Here is a 16800-nt window from a genome sequence, read left to right as displayed (position 1 = left end):
AGAAAGAGGTGCAACTCCAGCACCCAGATGGGGATCAGTCTGACTGCCAGGGTTACGCCGTGTTGTCTAGGCTCAGGTCTACCTCCATGCACATTCTGGCCCTTTGGCCGGAGCCTTGTTTGGCCTGGCCTCCGGTCTCCCTGTAAAACGACAAGGTCTGAAGCTTAGCGAGGTCTCAGGTCCTGCTGCAGACCTGTCAGTCCATGAACAGATTATTTCTCCCCAGCAGTGAGGCCCGTTTATCACGGAAACAGCCACGACGTCCATCCTTCCTGCTCGACCGTTTGCGGAGCCAGAGGTCCCCAGACAGGTGCACCCTTGGGGAGCAGCAGTAAGTTAAATGCTTGAGTCCCCAAAGGCACTATATTTTGTTGAATATGTGGCCTCTCTAATACGGAGAAAGGTTTCATGGTGTAACCAGCTCCTGCCTTCCTTCCACTCAGGTTAGAGAGGCCTCTGGAAAATGGTCAAAGCATGGCTCCACCAGGAGGCCTTTCGCTGACGAGGCCCTTCTTACCCATGGTCCTGCCAAATGCCCCTGGTTCAAAGCTGCCCCCTACTTCAAGTCCAGGCCCGGAGCTGTTGCCTCCGTCTTCCTTCATGCCCCATGGGGTGGGAGACACTGCCAGGGTGAGTTCTCCACTGGGCCTTCATTTGCTCTTCTTGTTACCTTCTTTCTAGAGTATCTTGGTCATTTGACAAGCTTGGGGACCCTACACTCTAGGCCTAAAACAGTGGCCAGTCTGCTAACACCCTAGCCCTTGAGAAATGTCTCAGAAGAAGCTTACAGGCAGACTCCTAGCAGGGCCTCTGGTCTTGGGGGACAGGTGGACTGTGGAAGCTTGAGTGAGAAGAGGAAGAAATTGAGGGTCTGTTCCAGGGTACCGTGTCTGGCCTGGAGCATGGACTCAGAGCACCAAGTAGGGGCAACCACAAAGACATGCTAGTGGGCTCCTCACTGTGGGATGACAGTCTGCTGGGGACAGGGAGTGGAGAGAGGAAAAGAAGTCCAGGAACACTTAGGGAAGAATTCTTTCACTAAAAGGAAATGGGTGGGTCCAGCGTCTGGTGAGACAGTTGGTCCCTTTTACTTATCAGATGTGATAGAGACCAGCACTCGGTTGTCTTCAAGGCTATGGGTGTCCACAGTGCAGGGCAAAGGTGCCACCTAGGAGGGCACAGGCAGCACACAAGGGTGTGCTCCTGAGACAGGTGGCAGTACTGAGTCAGCTTCTAAGAAGGTGACGCTGACTGGGGAGGGGTGCAGACAGGAAGGAGGCAGTTTCTGGTGATAAATGGCTGGTAATAGAAGTGACACACACCTAATCCCAGCATTTAGGAGGTAGAAGCAGGAGAACAGAGAGCTCAAATCAGCCTATGCTATACAGCAAGACTCATTTGTGTTAGTAAATAAGCAAACAAACAAAAACTTAAATATTGGCATGCCCACTCTCCACGGAAGAGAAGACTTGGGGCGCTGGAGTGTTGGATTGGGAAAGCTGCCGCACTGAGGCCAAGCTTAGCTTGGTAGCTTAGTGGGGTGACAGGCTGGCAAGGGCAGAAACTGTCTCTGTTCCTGGGGTAGCACTAAAGGTCCCCTTACACAAGAATGGCACTCAACAGTAGAGATTGCCTGTGGGACTTCCCAGTGTATCACCTTCCAAAACAGGTAGAGCCGGGCTTTGTGTGTGCTGGCCAATCACCCTATCGCTACAAGGCACTGTGGGCAATGAACCGGAGATGGGACTCACCTTGGGAAGGGTCCCCACTAGCTTTTGTTGCTCAACATTCACCCTTTCTTCCTCTACAGATGTCAGCAAAGCCCACCATTCCTAGACCTCAACCTCTGGCGTGCCCGTCCCTAACCAGAGGGCCCAAGCCCCATCTCTTCCTCCCTGGGGATTTCACAAGCACCAGGACTGGACCTGGTTATGGTTCCGAGGTTGCAGGTGAGTAGGTCAAGGCACTGGGGCCACCCTCCCACCAAAGTCCTACCAGTCTCTCTGGTGGTTCTAAAGAGGATGGTGAGCAAGGTCAAACTCATCTTCCTGTTGCTGCAGGCCACACAGAGCTTGAGGCTGAGCTGGAGGGGATCCAGCAGCAGTTACAGCACTACCAGACCACCAAGCAGAACCTTCGGTGAGGCCCACCAGCTGCCCTGGGACCTGTCTATGTGAATAGACATGGGAAGGCTTGGAAAGGCAGGGGGGTTCCACTTCTCCCAGCAGGTCCTGGGACCCCTTGTGTTCTAACTCACTCCAGGGGGTTGAAGTGAGTGTCTTGTGGTCCCATTATCCTCACCTAGGGTTGGAAGCCCTGCTTTCCATTTGGAAGATATGTAAAGAAAGCAAGATTTGCTTATTCTGTTACCCGCCCAACAACCATGATTGTAATACTGACAAGGTACAGGCAGCACAAGCCTGGGTTCTAGCTACACCCAGTACTCTGGGGCCTGATAGCACACAGTAACTTTCAGAGAAATGAGTGAAAAAGTCTGGTCCCCTAGAAAGGGATGGGAAGGGTCATTTTTACATGGGCCTACCCGAGTTGCTGTTTGCTGGGAAAACAGAAGTATTCCTCTCCTCAGCCACTGTCGGCAGCCTAGGTAGGGCCTTCCACACGGTGTCCACCCTAGCCCTTAGTATTAGCCAGTAAGCCTCTTCAATCCAGAAGGGGCTCTCTTGAGGCTATGCCAAGAACCTGGCCTGACAGGTGTCCTCATCCCCAGGTCGTGCCAGCGACAAGCCAACAGCCTGCGTAGGTGGCTGGAGCTAAGCCAGGAAGAGCCCAGGCCGGAGGACTGGGATCTAGAACAGCAGGTGAAAAAGGAACTAGAAGAGGTAAGACCCAGGTCAGCCCCAGGGCCAGCCCCCAGCTGTGCTTCCTTCCAGCTGCCTTGTCCTCCCCGGCCCCCAGGTGGAACTACAGATCCAGCAGTTGGCTGAGGAGCTCCAGGCCCAGCGCCAGCCCATCGGTACATGCATTGCTCGTGTTCGGGCCCTGAGACAGGCTCTGTGCTAGTGGGCTTGCCCCTGGGGAACAAGTGCTGACCTTCACAAGGCCATAGACACCCTCACTCCCATTCAGTAACAGAATACAAAGTTACAATGGTTTGGGGATTTTTTTTTATTTCAAAATGTCTTGCAATTAAATGAATTACTGTTCAGAAGTCTACTTTTCATACAAAATATTGTACTACTGATACAGTTGAAAAGTTCAATGATTTCTCCTGCAGGAGAAATTCATGGTGTCCCTAAGATCAACATGAAACTGGCCTTGTCCCTACCACTGGCTTCCCCATGGGTTGCATACCTGGCAGCTACTTGGAACAGGTTTTCTAGGCACTGACCACCATACCCTTTGCCTCCAACACAGCCCCTAGACCAATAGCAGCATGTCCCTACTTCCTGCAGGGCTGGGCCTCTACCTGCCCCCTCACTTTGTACACGGCCAGGCAAGTCAGTAATTGGTCTTGCCTACCAGCAGAAGGACTCAACCAGCTCTGGAAGGTCAGAATCATTAGTCACTGTCCTCAGAAGAACTGGCAGAGGCTAGGTCAACACATTCAACAACGTAGAAATGGTTTTACTTCAGCAGCAGAGGGTGGGTTTGGGAACAGAAAGCAGTTGTGAAGGCCATGTGGCCTACTCTAGGAAGAGGGTGGATCCACAGCCTGTGCCAAGGATCTAAATCAGAAAGAACAAAGGGGTTGATAGAAGAAGGCCCTGAGACAGGTGGGGGGAGCAGCTAGGATGTTGTAGCACATAACCATTCTCACAATACTCAGCCAGAGATGTAAAATCTCCAACTTATACAAAATTAAACAAACAAACAAAAAAACCTCAAAGTGATTGTGAGGTCAAATCATACCCGCTCTCTGTAAAGGGGCCTAGGTCCTGACAGATCCCAAACCTGTCCTCTGCACCTCTGGACAAGCAGGAACAAATCATTCAGGTCCTACCAGGTCAGCCCCACAGTGCCTCACCAGGACAGCCTGGGGTGCCTCTGAAGACCCTCATGCTCCTGTGTCGAAAGATCCCTTGGCAGTCACAATCAAGGCTAGAGGGAACCCAGAGCTTCCCCAAAGCGGATCTTCTGCCCCGCCTTCAGTCTGAAGTTGAAGTCCTTGGGTGCCTCAAAGATGAGCACAATAGTAGAACCCAAGTTGAACTCGCCTAGGTGCTCGCCCTTGCGCATGGGAACGCCCTCCTTGTTGGCATGTGTTACAAAGCTCAAGTCATTGTAGGAACCCTTGCTGTATCTGGGGCTGTTAGTGTGCAGGTCCTGGGGGCAAGAAGGAAAAGGTTAATTAGCTTGTTGCCTGTTATCAACCCCGCCCAGCTCAGAGAAGGGAGCAAAGATGGCATCCCAGGGCAAAGGCCTATCACCAATCAATAGTCCCAACATCTGCTGAGACCTAGACTAGGAGGGGCAGGGGAGGAGGGTCAGACCCAACTCTGTCCAAGCACAAATGGTGCAAGGCTGGCAGCAGCAGCAGTCATAGCACCAAAAAAGGCGGAGAGGGGAGGGTACCAGATTTTCTCATCTAAACCAATTCTACCTTCTGCATGTTCCATCTTTGCCTCTTACCATGGCTCCTGGCAAAAGTAGCATATCAAATGTGAGGTTGGGTCTCTCACCTCTCCAGCCATCTCCAGGGAAGTGAATGGCAACAGGAAGAGGGAGGCTAAGAGACTGAGCTGGCAAGGGTGCCTACAAAGCAGCTGCTCCGTAGAGCCAGGCCTGGCCAGAGCTGGAATATCCCTCCCCAAAGATCTGGCTGCACAACAAATGGAATGGTTGCACCCAAGAGGTTTGGCCTATAGGTTCTGCTCACTCTGTCAAAGTAGATGCGGATAGAGCCCACATTGGTGGCTCCCACTGCCGTCAATGAGAAAAACCCATGTTTCCAGTCGCCAGTCAGGACCACACGTTCATTGTGACAGAAGAGCTCTTTGATCCATCGGGCCATGCCAGGGTTCACTGACATCAAGGAACCTATGGAGATAGGAAAAAAGCGACTTCCTGGTGTGTTCACGTCAGAGTGACTAAAAGCCACAGGGACCCACAGGCTAATTGTCACTCCAAATTCCAGCATGACCCAGGTATCCTTGCCCATAGCCAGCTAGCCTCAAGTAGCCATCTCCTGCCCATGACAACAGCCTCAACCTTCAAGTCGCGAGGCCAAGGACCTCTAATACTCACAGAGGCAGCTCTCACCTTCAGCCAGCCCTGAGCCTACCTGGGAAGTGACGCCGATGTGAGACAGTCCAGTCGGTAGGGGAGTGGAAGCAGTGGTAGTCTCCAGGAGCCAGGTAGATGACACAGTGGTAGAGCTCATTCCCTTCCCGCGTGACCAACTGGTTCCTGAAGGAGTCACGGGAGGAGGCTGTGGGGTGGGGCAGAAAGAAAGCCTGGCTCTTTGACGAGTTCCAGGTGCCATTCATCCCACAGTGAGCACCTGGTACCCGAAGGCTCCGGTGAGGACTCCCGGCTGCATACCAGTCTACTGCCCCAAAGCTTTCCCGGCCTTTGTATTCCCTGGGTCCTGGATGCCCTTTGTTAGCCTCTGATGTCTACCCCGGCTCCAACCCCAACAGAAAAGTGACCGACCTGGAGGGAAGGGCAGGTCCTCTGCATAGGCCCGAGGGCCCAGGAATGACTCCAGAGAATAGGTTACGCCCTTTACCTGCTCCACTTCACAGTTCTTCACCTGCCCAAAGGTGAGGATCTTGCCATCTGATGGGCTGATCTGGAGGGAACAGAGAGGCTTGATACTAAGTGGGAAGCTTAGTCCTCGCCTTCAGTGGCTCCCTTGATACCGGACCTGCCAAGCACCCAGGGAGCCCCAGGCCAGGATGTGCTGACACTGGTGAACTACAAGACAGGAGGGAGCACCCCAGAGGGCCAGAGCTAATAAAGGGCTGCTAAGCCTGGCTTAAACAAAGATCTCATTTCCTAATGAAGAATGGAGACAGGGCCAGCCAGGCCTTACCACACTGTGCAAGCCACAGACAGGCCGAGCCTGAGGCTTCAGCTTACGCCGGAAGAACTCGCTGAGGTTTCGGTAATGGTGCAGGTCCTCCACAGCAGCCTCTGTCATGTTCACCCCAAAGGTCCAGATATACAGGCTGTACACTGGCCTCCGCAGCCAGTATGGAAGTTCCACCTGGTTCAGGCGACCCCAGGCACGTGACAGCAAACGTGTTGGCACCGACTTGTACAGAGCCACCTGCAGGCCACAATGCAGGAGGCTGAGTTGGTCACAAACTGAGAGCTATCCCACACCCCCACATGAGAGAGAAAGAAAAAAAAGAGAACACCTAGAGAAACCACCACAAAGGCCCGAGTGTTCAGGCTTGTTTGTGAAGTGATTGTTTCTCAGAAGGAACCAGACTCTGTTCACCAAATACTCAAACAAGGGCTAGATATGTATTACAGCCTAGCTCATTTTTTGCTATTTCATGAAAAGGTCAAGAGTAGATGCCTTAGTCCCTGAGGTGGAGACTGGACCAAACAGTATTGGTTCTTAAAGATGGGGGAAAGAAATGAACCCAGTATAAGCCTGAAAGTCTATCATAAGGCATGCTACCTTTGTCCTAGCTGACTGCCCACGTTCCATACTACTCAAGAAGGCAGCAGGAGGCTCTCAAGAGCAAGGGGTAGGCCTATAATCCGGAGCATCCTTTTCATAGGGAGCAAGGATGGATCTGCAACATCACCTTGACACGTCTGCACCTGAGCAAGCCTGTGGGCTCTCAAAAAGGCAGGAGACTTGTTTTTGAAAACTTTCTGTTATCCCTCTAGTATGGAGCCCCAGGAGATAAGTACCAGTCCCACTGCTGGGCCAGAGGGTACTGCAGAACTCTTGAGCTTCTGCTGCCACCTCTGTGTATCCGAACACAGCAGTACCAACTTCTGGCAGTCCTCCACCACACTAGTGTCTCCTGGCTGATGCTCAACCACTTGGACAGAGCAACACTGCCATGTGCCCAGGCTATGTTTTAGTGTCTAGTATATTCGCCTGGACTCCTGTGACGCCTACCTAGACTACCAGTGACCAAGAAGCAGGACCACCTCCTTGGGGTCAGGAAGCTGAGAGCAAGAGCCCTCCAGGCATTGGTTGGCCAGGTCCTGCACGGGGAAGCCACCTGTGCAGTCCTGAGCGAGCGTCTCAAGTGTGTATTCACATGAGCAGGCCCAGCCTAGCCACAGTCTTCCTAAACTGCCTGTTGGTGTCCAGATTTTACATGGATTTTCTTACAATCACCTCTCTGTTTGCTTCTGCTTGTAAGAGTGACATCATTTTCTGACTGACCAATGTGTAAGTTCCTTCCAAAACCAGGACTCCCAATGACACCAGTGATGCTGTAGACTGTCACATGGCCACCATCAAACAGCCTTCTTACACACATCTACCCAAGAGTGCGGCCACTGCTTCTACTTCTGAGAACTTTCTCTGTCTTCCCTGTGCCTGTAAGGGAGGGCCATGGCCAAGAAGCCAACTCACACTTACCCTGCTCACAGGCCTCCATCCCACCCGGCTGAGGGGCCTGAGGGCACCGAAGGGCAGGAGGTAGTAGAGGATGGTCAGGGGCCAGGAGCGCAGTTTCAGAGCAGGTCTGGACATGCAGCTAAGCTGGCCTAGCCTCCGCCGAAGGGCCAGTCGGGGGAAGTGCAACCTGCAGGACACATGTTCACACATGGCCTGGGTCAATGCCTATGTCTGAGAGAATCTGAGGAGTAAGCCCCTCAGCCAGTGTCATTCCTGCCTTCCCATCCCCAGTAAGCTGCCTCTCCAACAGAGCCAAAGAGTTCCAGCAGGCATTCAGTGATCATTTCATTCCAACCAACCCCAGTTCTGAGTTGGGGACCTGGCTACCTGGCTACCTGACTTGTGGGCTCATTTTCCAGTGTCTCCCACCTACCAGCTGATTGAGTGGGTGCCAACAGGACAAAGGCAGGTCAGACCCAACTCCTGGGTACCTCTAAGGTAGAGCACCCTCCAAGTACAGCAGCAGCCACAGCAAAGGCCTTGGGGACCCAGAATGGGAAGGCAAGAAAATCCACCTTATACCTGCAGCCTCCTATGCTAAGGACGGTTGGGACCCAAGGATAGTTCTGTCCTCACAGGTGCCAGAAAGACTGAGTCTATTTGAAGCAGGGCACAAGACTGAAGTGTCATGAGCCCAGCCAGCTGGACCACATCATTGTGGCACCTGGGAAAACCTTCAGATCTTTTGCTTCCTCTTCTGCTAAATGATAGGACCTAAGTGTGGCTCCATCTACCTATATCTCTGGGTCAGGCTCTCCAAGCCTTATCCACAGAGTTAGGAGGACAGCCACCACCTAGTTCCAAAGCCGCCTTTCTACTCTGCTAGAGCGAGACATGACCCATAGGATCCACCATTTTAAAAGTTCCTTGTCTTCTATACAGCCAGTTTGCAAAGGTGCTGTAACCTCAGCTTCCTGAATGCAACTAAGTTCCCTGCCACACGTCAGGTCCTAGAAAATTAATAGCCCTGAGGCCTCAATGTAGCCATCACGAGACCATACTGCCACCCACTCTGAGAACGTCCCCAGGGATTTGATTAAACAAGCAAGGCTGCCATCTGCAACTGTGCTTGCTCTCAAGAGAAGCTGAGTCCTCTGTCTCCCAGAAACTGAGCAAACTAAGGAACAAAAGATTTCTGCAGATAACGGGCGAGTGGCTGGCAGTCCACCATGATGGGAGAGGAGGGCTGAACCACAGCACACCAACTGTCCTGCATTCCTTTTCTCTCTTCCACCCCACTCCATTATGTTTTTAAAACACAAGGGGAGGTGGCAGGGACCAAGCAAACACAAACCACTGTTCTCCCGCCCAAGTCACTGCAGAAGAGCTGAAACCAATGCTGAAATGCTGGGGGAAGGGGAACTGATCCTCTCCCGAGTGTAGGAAGCCGGGGTCTGGAGTGGGAGGGGGGTAAGGACTAAGACAGGACAGAAGCCCATTCCTGTCTCCCCCGACTGGGCCCTTCTCCCAGCCAGAATTACAGGTACCTGAAGTAGGCTCTCCTACTCAGGACACTCAGGATCCCTTCTCCAGGCCCCTCCAACACTCCCGGAGCTCCTATTGATACCTCCACATCAGGGCCATTGGACTTGACCTCTGACCTTCCTGAGATTGTGCCAGAGCACACTGGGTTAGGTTTCAGCAGGCAGCATCTCACCATTTCGCTGCTGCTTGGAGCTCTGGTCCTTGCGGCTTCTCTGACTGACACATTGTGGGTAGGCACAGGGAGGGTGTTGTGAGCCTCCACAAGAGTGCGCTTGCGTGCTCGCTCACTGGCCTGTTTTTCTCCTTCATCCCCTTCCCCCTTGCCAGAGGAACTCCAGTGTGGTCACTGCTCCAGTCATTGGTGGCAAAGCTTCTAATCTCTGCTTACTCGTGGTGGCTCACGGGTACAGGTGAGAGGACCCCACTATTGCAGACAGACATGTACCAGTCACACAGCTGTTCTGACTCCCGCTCATGTCATCTGCTCAGGCTTTGCTGCCAGGACAGAAGCTCCTGTACTGGGCCAGCTCTATCACCCAGGTTTGGTCACTTGTCTTGTTCCTGCCAGCTGCCCAGCGCAATTCTCCCTGCTTTGCTGGAAGGCCGAAGGTGGGTAAAGCCTTGGGGCTGTCGGCTCCAGCCAGCCCTAGTAGAGAGGTGGCCAGACACTGCCACGACTTCTAGGCGCCACTGGGTTCCAAAAGCACAAGGTGGGAATCTGAGCCCTGTGCTCCAGGGTGATGGTCCCTCCCTCAGAGGACCTGACCCATTTTCCATTCAGGTTACAAAGTAGCATCTGAGGAATGACAGAGGGGCAGCCAGCCAGGACATCCAGGCAAGGCATTGCGATGTGCACCTGAGCACTGTAACATGCTGTAACTCCTCTTGGCCTTGAAGCCTCCAGTACCTGGCTCTGTGTAGTCCAAGCATCTTCATAAACTAACACCTGGGCTATCTCAGAGAAAACCAAACTGGGGTTGGGCAGCAGCCAACACTGAAGTCCAAACCTTCCTATCCTGTCTTCCAATCTTCCGTCAAAAAGGCACTCTGACTAGGCCATTCCCTGGCAATCTTCAGGGCCCACCCCCTGCTCATAGCCTCCCCACAGTACAGATAACAGGGAGAAAAGAACAAGCATTCCACAACCCTGGCTATCCCAGCCCAAAGCAATCAGGGCCCTCAAGGTCCTGGGGAGGATGAAAGCTCATAGGGGCCAACGGGAAGCCCATACACCTGCTCTCCAGCCTCAATCACAGCCCTGGAAGGAGTCAGCACCTGTCGCTGCTTTCTGATGAAGAAATGCTGGCCTCTGTTATTACCTCTGTGAGTTCAAGACCAGCCTGGTCTACAGAGCTAGTTCCAGGACAGGCTCCAAAGCCACAGAGAAACCCTGTCTGGGGGGGGGGGGGGTGTTATTACCTGTAGCCTCTGGTGGCAATATACGCCTTTATTCCCAACACTAGAGAGGCAGAGGCAGGTGGATCTCTGAGCTCAAGGCCAGCCTGATCTACACAGTGAGTTCCAAGACAGTCAGGGTTGTTACACAGAGAAACCCTGGCTTGAGAAACAAAAAACAAACGAACTAATGCCTGAGCAGAACAAACTCAGGCACCACACAGTGACAACTTCTATCACTCTATCTACACAAGTGTTTGTGCACTGGTAAGTTCATTTCAGCCAAAGAGGTAAAAATTCCAGCCCTGGCACCTGCTTGCAAAAGCCACTGAATCCCAAGTATGCTAGTGGCCTCTAGGAGAAGGGATAAATAACAAAGCCATCAAGATACAGATGTCTCCCTGTGGCTGAGGAAAAGGAGGACTGGCCTACCCTAGCACACAAATATCCTCAAACCTCCTCTCTTAAAAGATGCTAGCTGACGAGGGAGGGGGACTTGATTAGGGGAGGGGGAGGGAAATGGGAGGCGGTGGCGGGGAGGAGGCAGAAATCTTTAATAAATAAATAAATTAAAAAAGATAACACAAAAGATAAACCTGAAAAAAAAAAAAAAAGACGCTAGCACCAGATCAGTACACGTAGGAGCCCCACTGCATCCAAGGACTAGGGCCTGGGATCCCGCAGAGTCCCTAGGAAACAGAACGAATTTAGCTCCCCTCCCCAAGAAATAGACTTGAGTCCTAGCTGTCCAGTTAAAAGCATAAGGACATCCAGTCTGCCTTTTCACCTCCAAAGCTGAGCTACTTCAATAGCAATGCCCCCATCCTTCCCACTTCAGAGACCTCCACCACCTTTGCCTGCTAAACCCCTTCAACCCGAAGCCCTTCTGACTCTCCCTAGCCTCTGAGTGCTCAAGGCTTTGGGTAAGTCCTGGCCAAGAAGGAGCGCTGAGACAGGTGAGTGCTGACACCATCTGTCCCTCCTGAGAGTCAAGCACAATCTGAGGAGGCTAATTCAGGCTGATCAACCAGACTTTAAAGCCTGAGGGTCAGTCACCTGCTTTGGTGAGCACTGATCTGATCCCTACAGTCCTGAGAGCTGGCCAAGGCCTTGGTAACCACTGCTGCTCTCCCAGCCCGTTTCTCCATCTGCACACTTCCCTTGAGATTCACAACAGGCTTACAAGCAAGGTCAGAATAGTCTTATAAACCTAACTCCTATCTCAACCCAGTGGCTCCCCAACTCTTACCTCCCTTTCCAGCAAGGGAAACACACTATGAGAAGGCAAAAGGGGGGGCAACTCTGAAAGGGGAGCCCAAAATATGAGTCAGTTCTGTCTCGTAAGTAGGAAGTTTAAGCTGATGTAAACATGGGGACAGGGTTGGTTCTGCAAGGACATGCTGTTCTGGGGTTCATACCATGTCCTCCTCCATCCATTCCTGCTTAGGACCTGGTCCCCAATGGAATGGAACATCCCAACTGAAGTCGACAGATGGGCCAGGCCAGTTAGCAGCTATAGGTGTGAGTGGGTGTGAGTAGTGGCTGTGTTAAGTGAGCACCTGTGCTTGCAAGGTGGGTGGTATAGGTATACTTTGGGGTTTGTGCGCACTTCCTAGTCCCTCACTTGGGCAGGCGATAAAAGCAGGCAGACTCTTCTTCCTAAACCAGAGATCTCCAACGCCCCATTGCAGCCACCACTCACTTTCCCACTTGGAGGGTTTAGGCCATTTCTTCCCCAGCTCCCTGAGGCAAGACTACCTGGCAGGGGTGTCCAGGGAGGCAGCCAACTCCTGCTCCACATTTCTAGGCTGTGAAAAACTTCTCAAGTAGAGGGCAGGAAAATGGAGCCTCCCTAGGCAAACCCAGCAATTCTTCTGGGAAGTCACTAGCAAAGGAAGAGGGGACAAAGAGAGGGCTGAAGGGCCTGTAATCAAGTCAGTCACTGAAGTGGGAGAAAAAGAGAATTCTTTCTCAATTTCTCAAATAAATAAATAAAGGAATCTTCTCTCGGACAATCTATGTATGGTTCCTGGGCCCCACGGCAGAGACTGTAGTATGCAGGACTCCAGCTCTCTTCAATCTACAACGATGCTTCCTTCCCTTTTCCCCAGCAGCACAGAGAAATGCACACTGGGAGCCCAGAGCCGCCCCCAGAGCCTGACTTCCCACACCTCCCAGCATCTTGCTCACTTCCTGCTCAGCCTTTTGGGGACAAGAGCAGCGACAGGACGTGGAGGAAGTGAGCTCAAACAGCCCAACTGCCAGGGGGCAGGAGAGCAAGCCGGTCCAAAGAGATCCCTCGGCTCTCTGAGCTGTAAAAGAGCTACAAGAAGGCAGCAGCAAAGTGCTGGGAGGCGCTCCCACCCGGCCCTCCCAGCCTCAGGGAGAGCGGAGGGGGGCTCCTTGAAAAGCTCGCCCGCTGCGGCAGGTCCCACTTATGGCCTCTATCAACTCACTCACTCACGAGGACAGTCCCAATCCAGTTTCTGGGCCCTGGTCTTCAACTCCTCCAGCTTTGGCTAGGTTCTGAAGCCTCAGAGTCTCAGAGCAGGCAGGATTCTGGTTCCTGCTGAGAGCGGGGGCAGGAGGAGCAACACCAGATACTGTTAAAGTCACCACACCCTCTGAGCACCAGTAAAGCACGAGAAGCCCTGAGGGCCCTTTAAGAGGAGGGGCTACAACCTGGAGAAAAGAGGAAGAGGCCGGCAGGGGCCCTAGCCCCACCCAGTCATAGTCTCTAACGGCGGACCAAAGATTATGACCCCTCCAACGACACCAAAAAAGATTGACTGCTTCAGACCCTAGAGCAACATGGGCCCAGCGCTCCCCAGAGGATGCCTCCGGGGACTTCAGGGACCCTGAATCCTTAGCCTCTGGCTGGCTTCTGAGCTTTTGCCCTCCACCTAACTCTGCAAGACAGGCCTCATGAAGACAGTAAGACAGTCTTCACTGGGCTGATCACAAAGTCACTTCCGGCATCCCTTTTAACTCCAGAAATTCTAAAGATATGGAAAACCTTACGTTTTTTCTCCCACACTGGACCATGAAGACACAAGGTTACCCCTCCCAACTTCAATTATAACACACCCACACCCCCCACACACACACCAGCAAACCTCTGACAGACAAAGCCCAGACGGAAGAACAGTGTGGATGGGTGAACACGGACCACTCACCCACAGACGGGAACAGGCAGTGCTTTCCAGCTGGAGATGCCCTGAGGGGTAGGTCTTTCTACCCCACCGGATGGGAAGGTCCCAGGCTGCAGTCAGCAGATTACCCTATACCTACAGAATGCCAGGCTTATGCAGCTGGCACCCAACTAACATAAAAGAAAATGAAAGGGCCTAACATTTTCCAGGGAAAGTGGGGGATTACAGGGGATCAACACTCATGAGTCTCATTCACGTCTGGGGTCAACCCAGCAACAGCTGCGTGGCCTTGCAAAGCTTGTCTTTTCATGTGAGGCTACTGTAAAGGGTACACCTTCAGTTCCTTACACTGAAAAGCTGCACACACCTGCCCTCCTCACCTGGATCAGGCTGTGCTGTAGCAGGGGCAAGCAGACACCTAGAGGGCTATCCTCTGAGACCCCCATGATATTCCACACCCATACCACACCACAAGAAAAGTGGGGAGACAGAGACACACAGGCCGCCTCTGTTCACGGGGCCTGTGCACTCAGCAGACACTACTAATTAGTCTCCGATCTTGCTGAGTTCCCGAAGACTCCAGACTCTTCTCATGGAAGACTGTCTGGAGCCTGGTGAAGCGGCTCAGTGAGTAAACCACTTGCTTTGCAAGTAAGAGACCTGAGCTTGATCTCTGCGGGCTGGACACCACTCGCTTTTTCTATAAGGAAACACCTTTAGATTTCAAACATAGTTAATAGCTGAATTTCTTTCTGGGGTACCCCACCCCCACCTATAAGCGTAGTTCACTACACAGAATTTCCTGTGGGCCGCTCATGTCCTTAATTTCCATTCTCTCTACTCTTCTGGGCTTCTGGTTCAGACTGCCACCTGGTGCCCCTAGGAGATTCTGAAGGCTCGAAGACTACTTAGTTGCCAGCACCCAAAGGCAAGGGATCTGGAGTCCCTTAGAGCACAAGTTAGACCCCAGGTGGGTATGTGAATTTCATGCATTCCTTGCCTGTACACTAGATAATGCCCTGTGTCAGGGATGAAAGGTAGTTGAGGATCAAGGAAGGCAGGTGGTCACAGTCACTTCTTACTCTCCAGGGGTCCAGAGAAACCATGAATAGGGCTGGTATCCCTGGGTGGCACAAGGAGTCACAGGCAGGTTCATTTTCCATATGGACAGCTAGGAAGCCTGGGGCAAGCATGAAGATTCTCCCAGCCATGCCCAATTCCTCTTTTTTTTGTCCAAAAATGTTTCTTAGGAACCTCACCCCTTACACAATTTCTAGAAAGCCCCCTGGCTCATGCAGAGCCATTCAGTCATAACTTGGGGGCCCTACACCACCAACACTGAGAGATGGCCTGTTTAGGGTAGAATAAGCCCAATAGAAAGCATCCCAGGCCTCCATCATCCACCAGCCTAGGAGACTGGCCTTGTTTTTCTTTTCAGTTTTATTCTATGCTATCCCATCTTATTCTACTTCCTTCAAGATAGCTAGAGTCTCATTCATAGCCAGGTTAGCCTGAAACTCACCAATTAGGCCCCAAGTGCAATGATATGGTGGCAACACTCCTGCCTCAACTTCCTGGTCTTGTTTTTTGTTTTGTGAAACAAAGTTTCTTTTTTTAAATATTTATTATGTATACAGTATTCTGTCTGTGTGTATGCCTGCAGGCCAGAAGAGGGCACCAGACCTCATTGCAGATGGTTGTGAGCCACCATTTGGTTGCTGGGAATTGAACTCAGGACCTTTGGAAGAGCAGGCAATGCTCTGAGCCATCTCTCCAGCCCGAAACAAGGTTTCTTTGTGTAGTCCTGGCTGTCCTGGAACTTGCTCTGTAAACCAGACTGGCCTCGAACTCAGATATCCACCTACCTCTGCCTCCTGAGTTCTGGGACTAAAGACGTGCGTCACCATCAGCTGGCAGCTGGCTTTGTTTTTAAATTGCACATCTTTAATCTCAGCTTTTCCATATATTAGCAACTCAATGCCAGGGTGGCAATCTCCCAGTGGCTGTACCTAGGCTGAGGTAGGCAGGGACAAAAGTAAAACTGGAGCAGGGTTTTACTCCAGTTGGGGGGCTGGCCACATGGCAGCACAGCCTGAGCCACCTGGAGCAGAGGCTGCACGTCTCAGAGCCATCATCCCTCACAGGAGCAGCAAAGGTAGTGCCTGGAGACTCGGAGTCCTTCTTCCTCTAGAGCCCAGAGAAGCTGAGCAGGTTCCCACTGATGATCTGCCCACGTAAACACACGCAGATGTTTTCTCAACACGTCTTAGGCACTCCTTGCCTGCACACACAGCCTCATTTAACAACTGCAGGAGTCAACAGCAGCCAGACTTCAAGTACAGCAGAGCTACAGAACTGACGTCGCAGCAGTGCACACGGAGGCACAGGGGTGTGACGTGCTCGGCTGGCAGCGCTCGCTGGTGTGGGGCACTTCACAGGGGCTCGCTGCCCGCTTGGGCTGGACAGTGGGAGAATGGTCAGATTATAGTCCTCCTTTACTCTTTCCCTCAATGGTAAGCTTAGAGCATACATTTTAAACGAATTCTAAGATGAGGCTAAAAGTTAGGTAGCAGTGCTAAGTGGGTGTCGTTGACCAGCCCAGCTTCCCCTGGCTGAGGCCTGACCTCTACATAGCTGGCCCAGCAGCTCCTCAGACCATGCTTACATAAAAGCCCAAAATCGGGTCCAAAGTAACATCCTTGTTTATTTTTTCTCAGGTGTACAAAGAAGTATTTTAAGACAAGAATTCATAATGCAATGTACTTGAAAAGGACTTAGAGAAAAATAAAATACAACTCATGGAGATAAAGCAAATATAAATATTAATAACCACTGGACAGAAGCATTCCCCATGGAAACTGATTTTCTTCTTCTTCTTTTTTTTTTTTTTTTTGGTTTTTCGAGACAGGGTTTCTCTGTGGTTTTGGAGCCTGTCCTGGAACTAGCTCTTTTTTTTTAAATATTTATTTATTTATTATGTATACAGTATTCTGTCTGTGTGTGTGTCTGCAGGCCAGAAGAGGGCGCCAGATCTCATTACAGGTGGTGGTGAGCCACCATGTGGTTGCTGGGAATTGAACTCAGAACCTCTGGAAGAGCCGGCGGTGCTCTTAACCGCTGAGCCATCTCTCCAGCCCTGGAACTAGCTCTTGTAGACCAGGCTGGTCTCGAACTCACAGATCACAGAGATCCGCCTGCCTCTGCCTCCCGAGT

The 16800-nt window shown here is 52.0% G+C and overlaps 2 protein-coding genes across 11 annotated transcripts in view; one reads left to right on the top strand and one right to left on the bottom strand.

The window, feature by feature from the left end:
* The window catches only part of Sfi1 (SFI1 centrin binding protein), a 65203-nt gene extending 62108 nt beyond the window's left edge, over nucleotides 1-3095 (top strand). For 2 of the 4 annotated variants that reach the window (XM_050141284.1, XM_050141281.1), the window contains 6 exons: nucleotides 227-331; nucleotides 444-630; nucleotides 1811-1949; nucleotides 2061-2139; nucleotides 2729-2840; nucleotides 2917-3065. In XM_050141284.1, the coding sequence (XP_049997241.1) occupies nucleotides 227-331; nucleotides 444-630; nucleotides 1811-1949; nucleotides 2061-2139; nucleotides 2729-2840; nucleotides 2917-3021 (727 nt within the window). In that variant the 3' untranslated portion in view covers nucleotides 3022-3065. Of the gene's footprint in view, nucleotides 1-226; nucleotides 332-443; nucleotides 631-1810; nucleotides 1950-2060; nucleotides 2140-2728; nucleotides 2841-2891 lie in introns of all 4 variants that reach the window. The other 2 variants (XM_050141283.1, XM_050141282.1) reach the window with 2 other exon arrangements.
* Nucleotides 3096-3133: 38 nt separating this feature from the next.
* Pisd (phosphatidylserine decarboxylase) overlaps nucleotides 3134-16800 on the bottom strand; it is a 54112-nt gene continuing 40445 nt past the window's right edge. For 2 of the 7 annotated variants that reach the window (XM_050141288.1, XM_050141295.1), the window contains 6 exons: nucleotides 7517-7682; nucleotides 5996-6232; nucleotides 5614-5752; nucleotides 5243-5389; nucleotides 4838-4998; nucleotides 3134-4284 (listed from right to left, as the gene is read on the bottom strand). In XM_050141288.1, coding sequence (XP_049997245.1) covers nucleotides 4060-4284; nucleotides 4838-4998; nucleotides 5243-5389; nucleotides 5614-5752; nucleotides 5996-6232; nucleotides 7517-7682 — 1075 coding nt within the window. In that variant the 3' untranslated portion in view covers nucleotides 3134-4059. Of the gene's footprint in view, nucleotides 4285-4837; nucleotides 4999-5242; nucleotides 5390-5613; nucleotides 5753-5995; nucleotides 6233-7516; nucleotides 7683-9212; nucleotides 9281-12891; nucleotides 13059-16800 lie in introns of those variants that run through there. The other 5 variants (XM_050141294.1, XM_050141290.1, XM_050141291.1 and 2 more) reach the window with 5 other exon arrangements.

Source organism: Alexandromys fortis, unplaced genomic scaffold, assembly GCF_014885135.2.
Source record: "Alexandromys fortis isolate MF-2015 unplaced genomic scaffold, M_Fortis_MF-2015_v1.1 scaffold_7, whole genome shotgun sequence".
Classification (NCBI taxonomy): Eukaryota; Metazoa; Chordata; class Mammalia; order Rodentia; family Cricetidae; genus Alexandromys; species Alexandromys fortis.
This window is presented reverse-complemented; position numbering and strand designations above follow the sequence as displayed.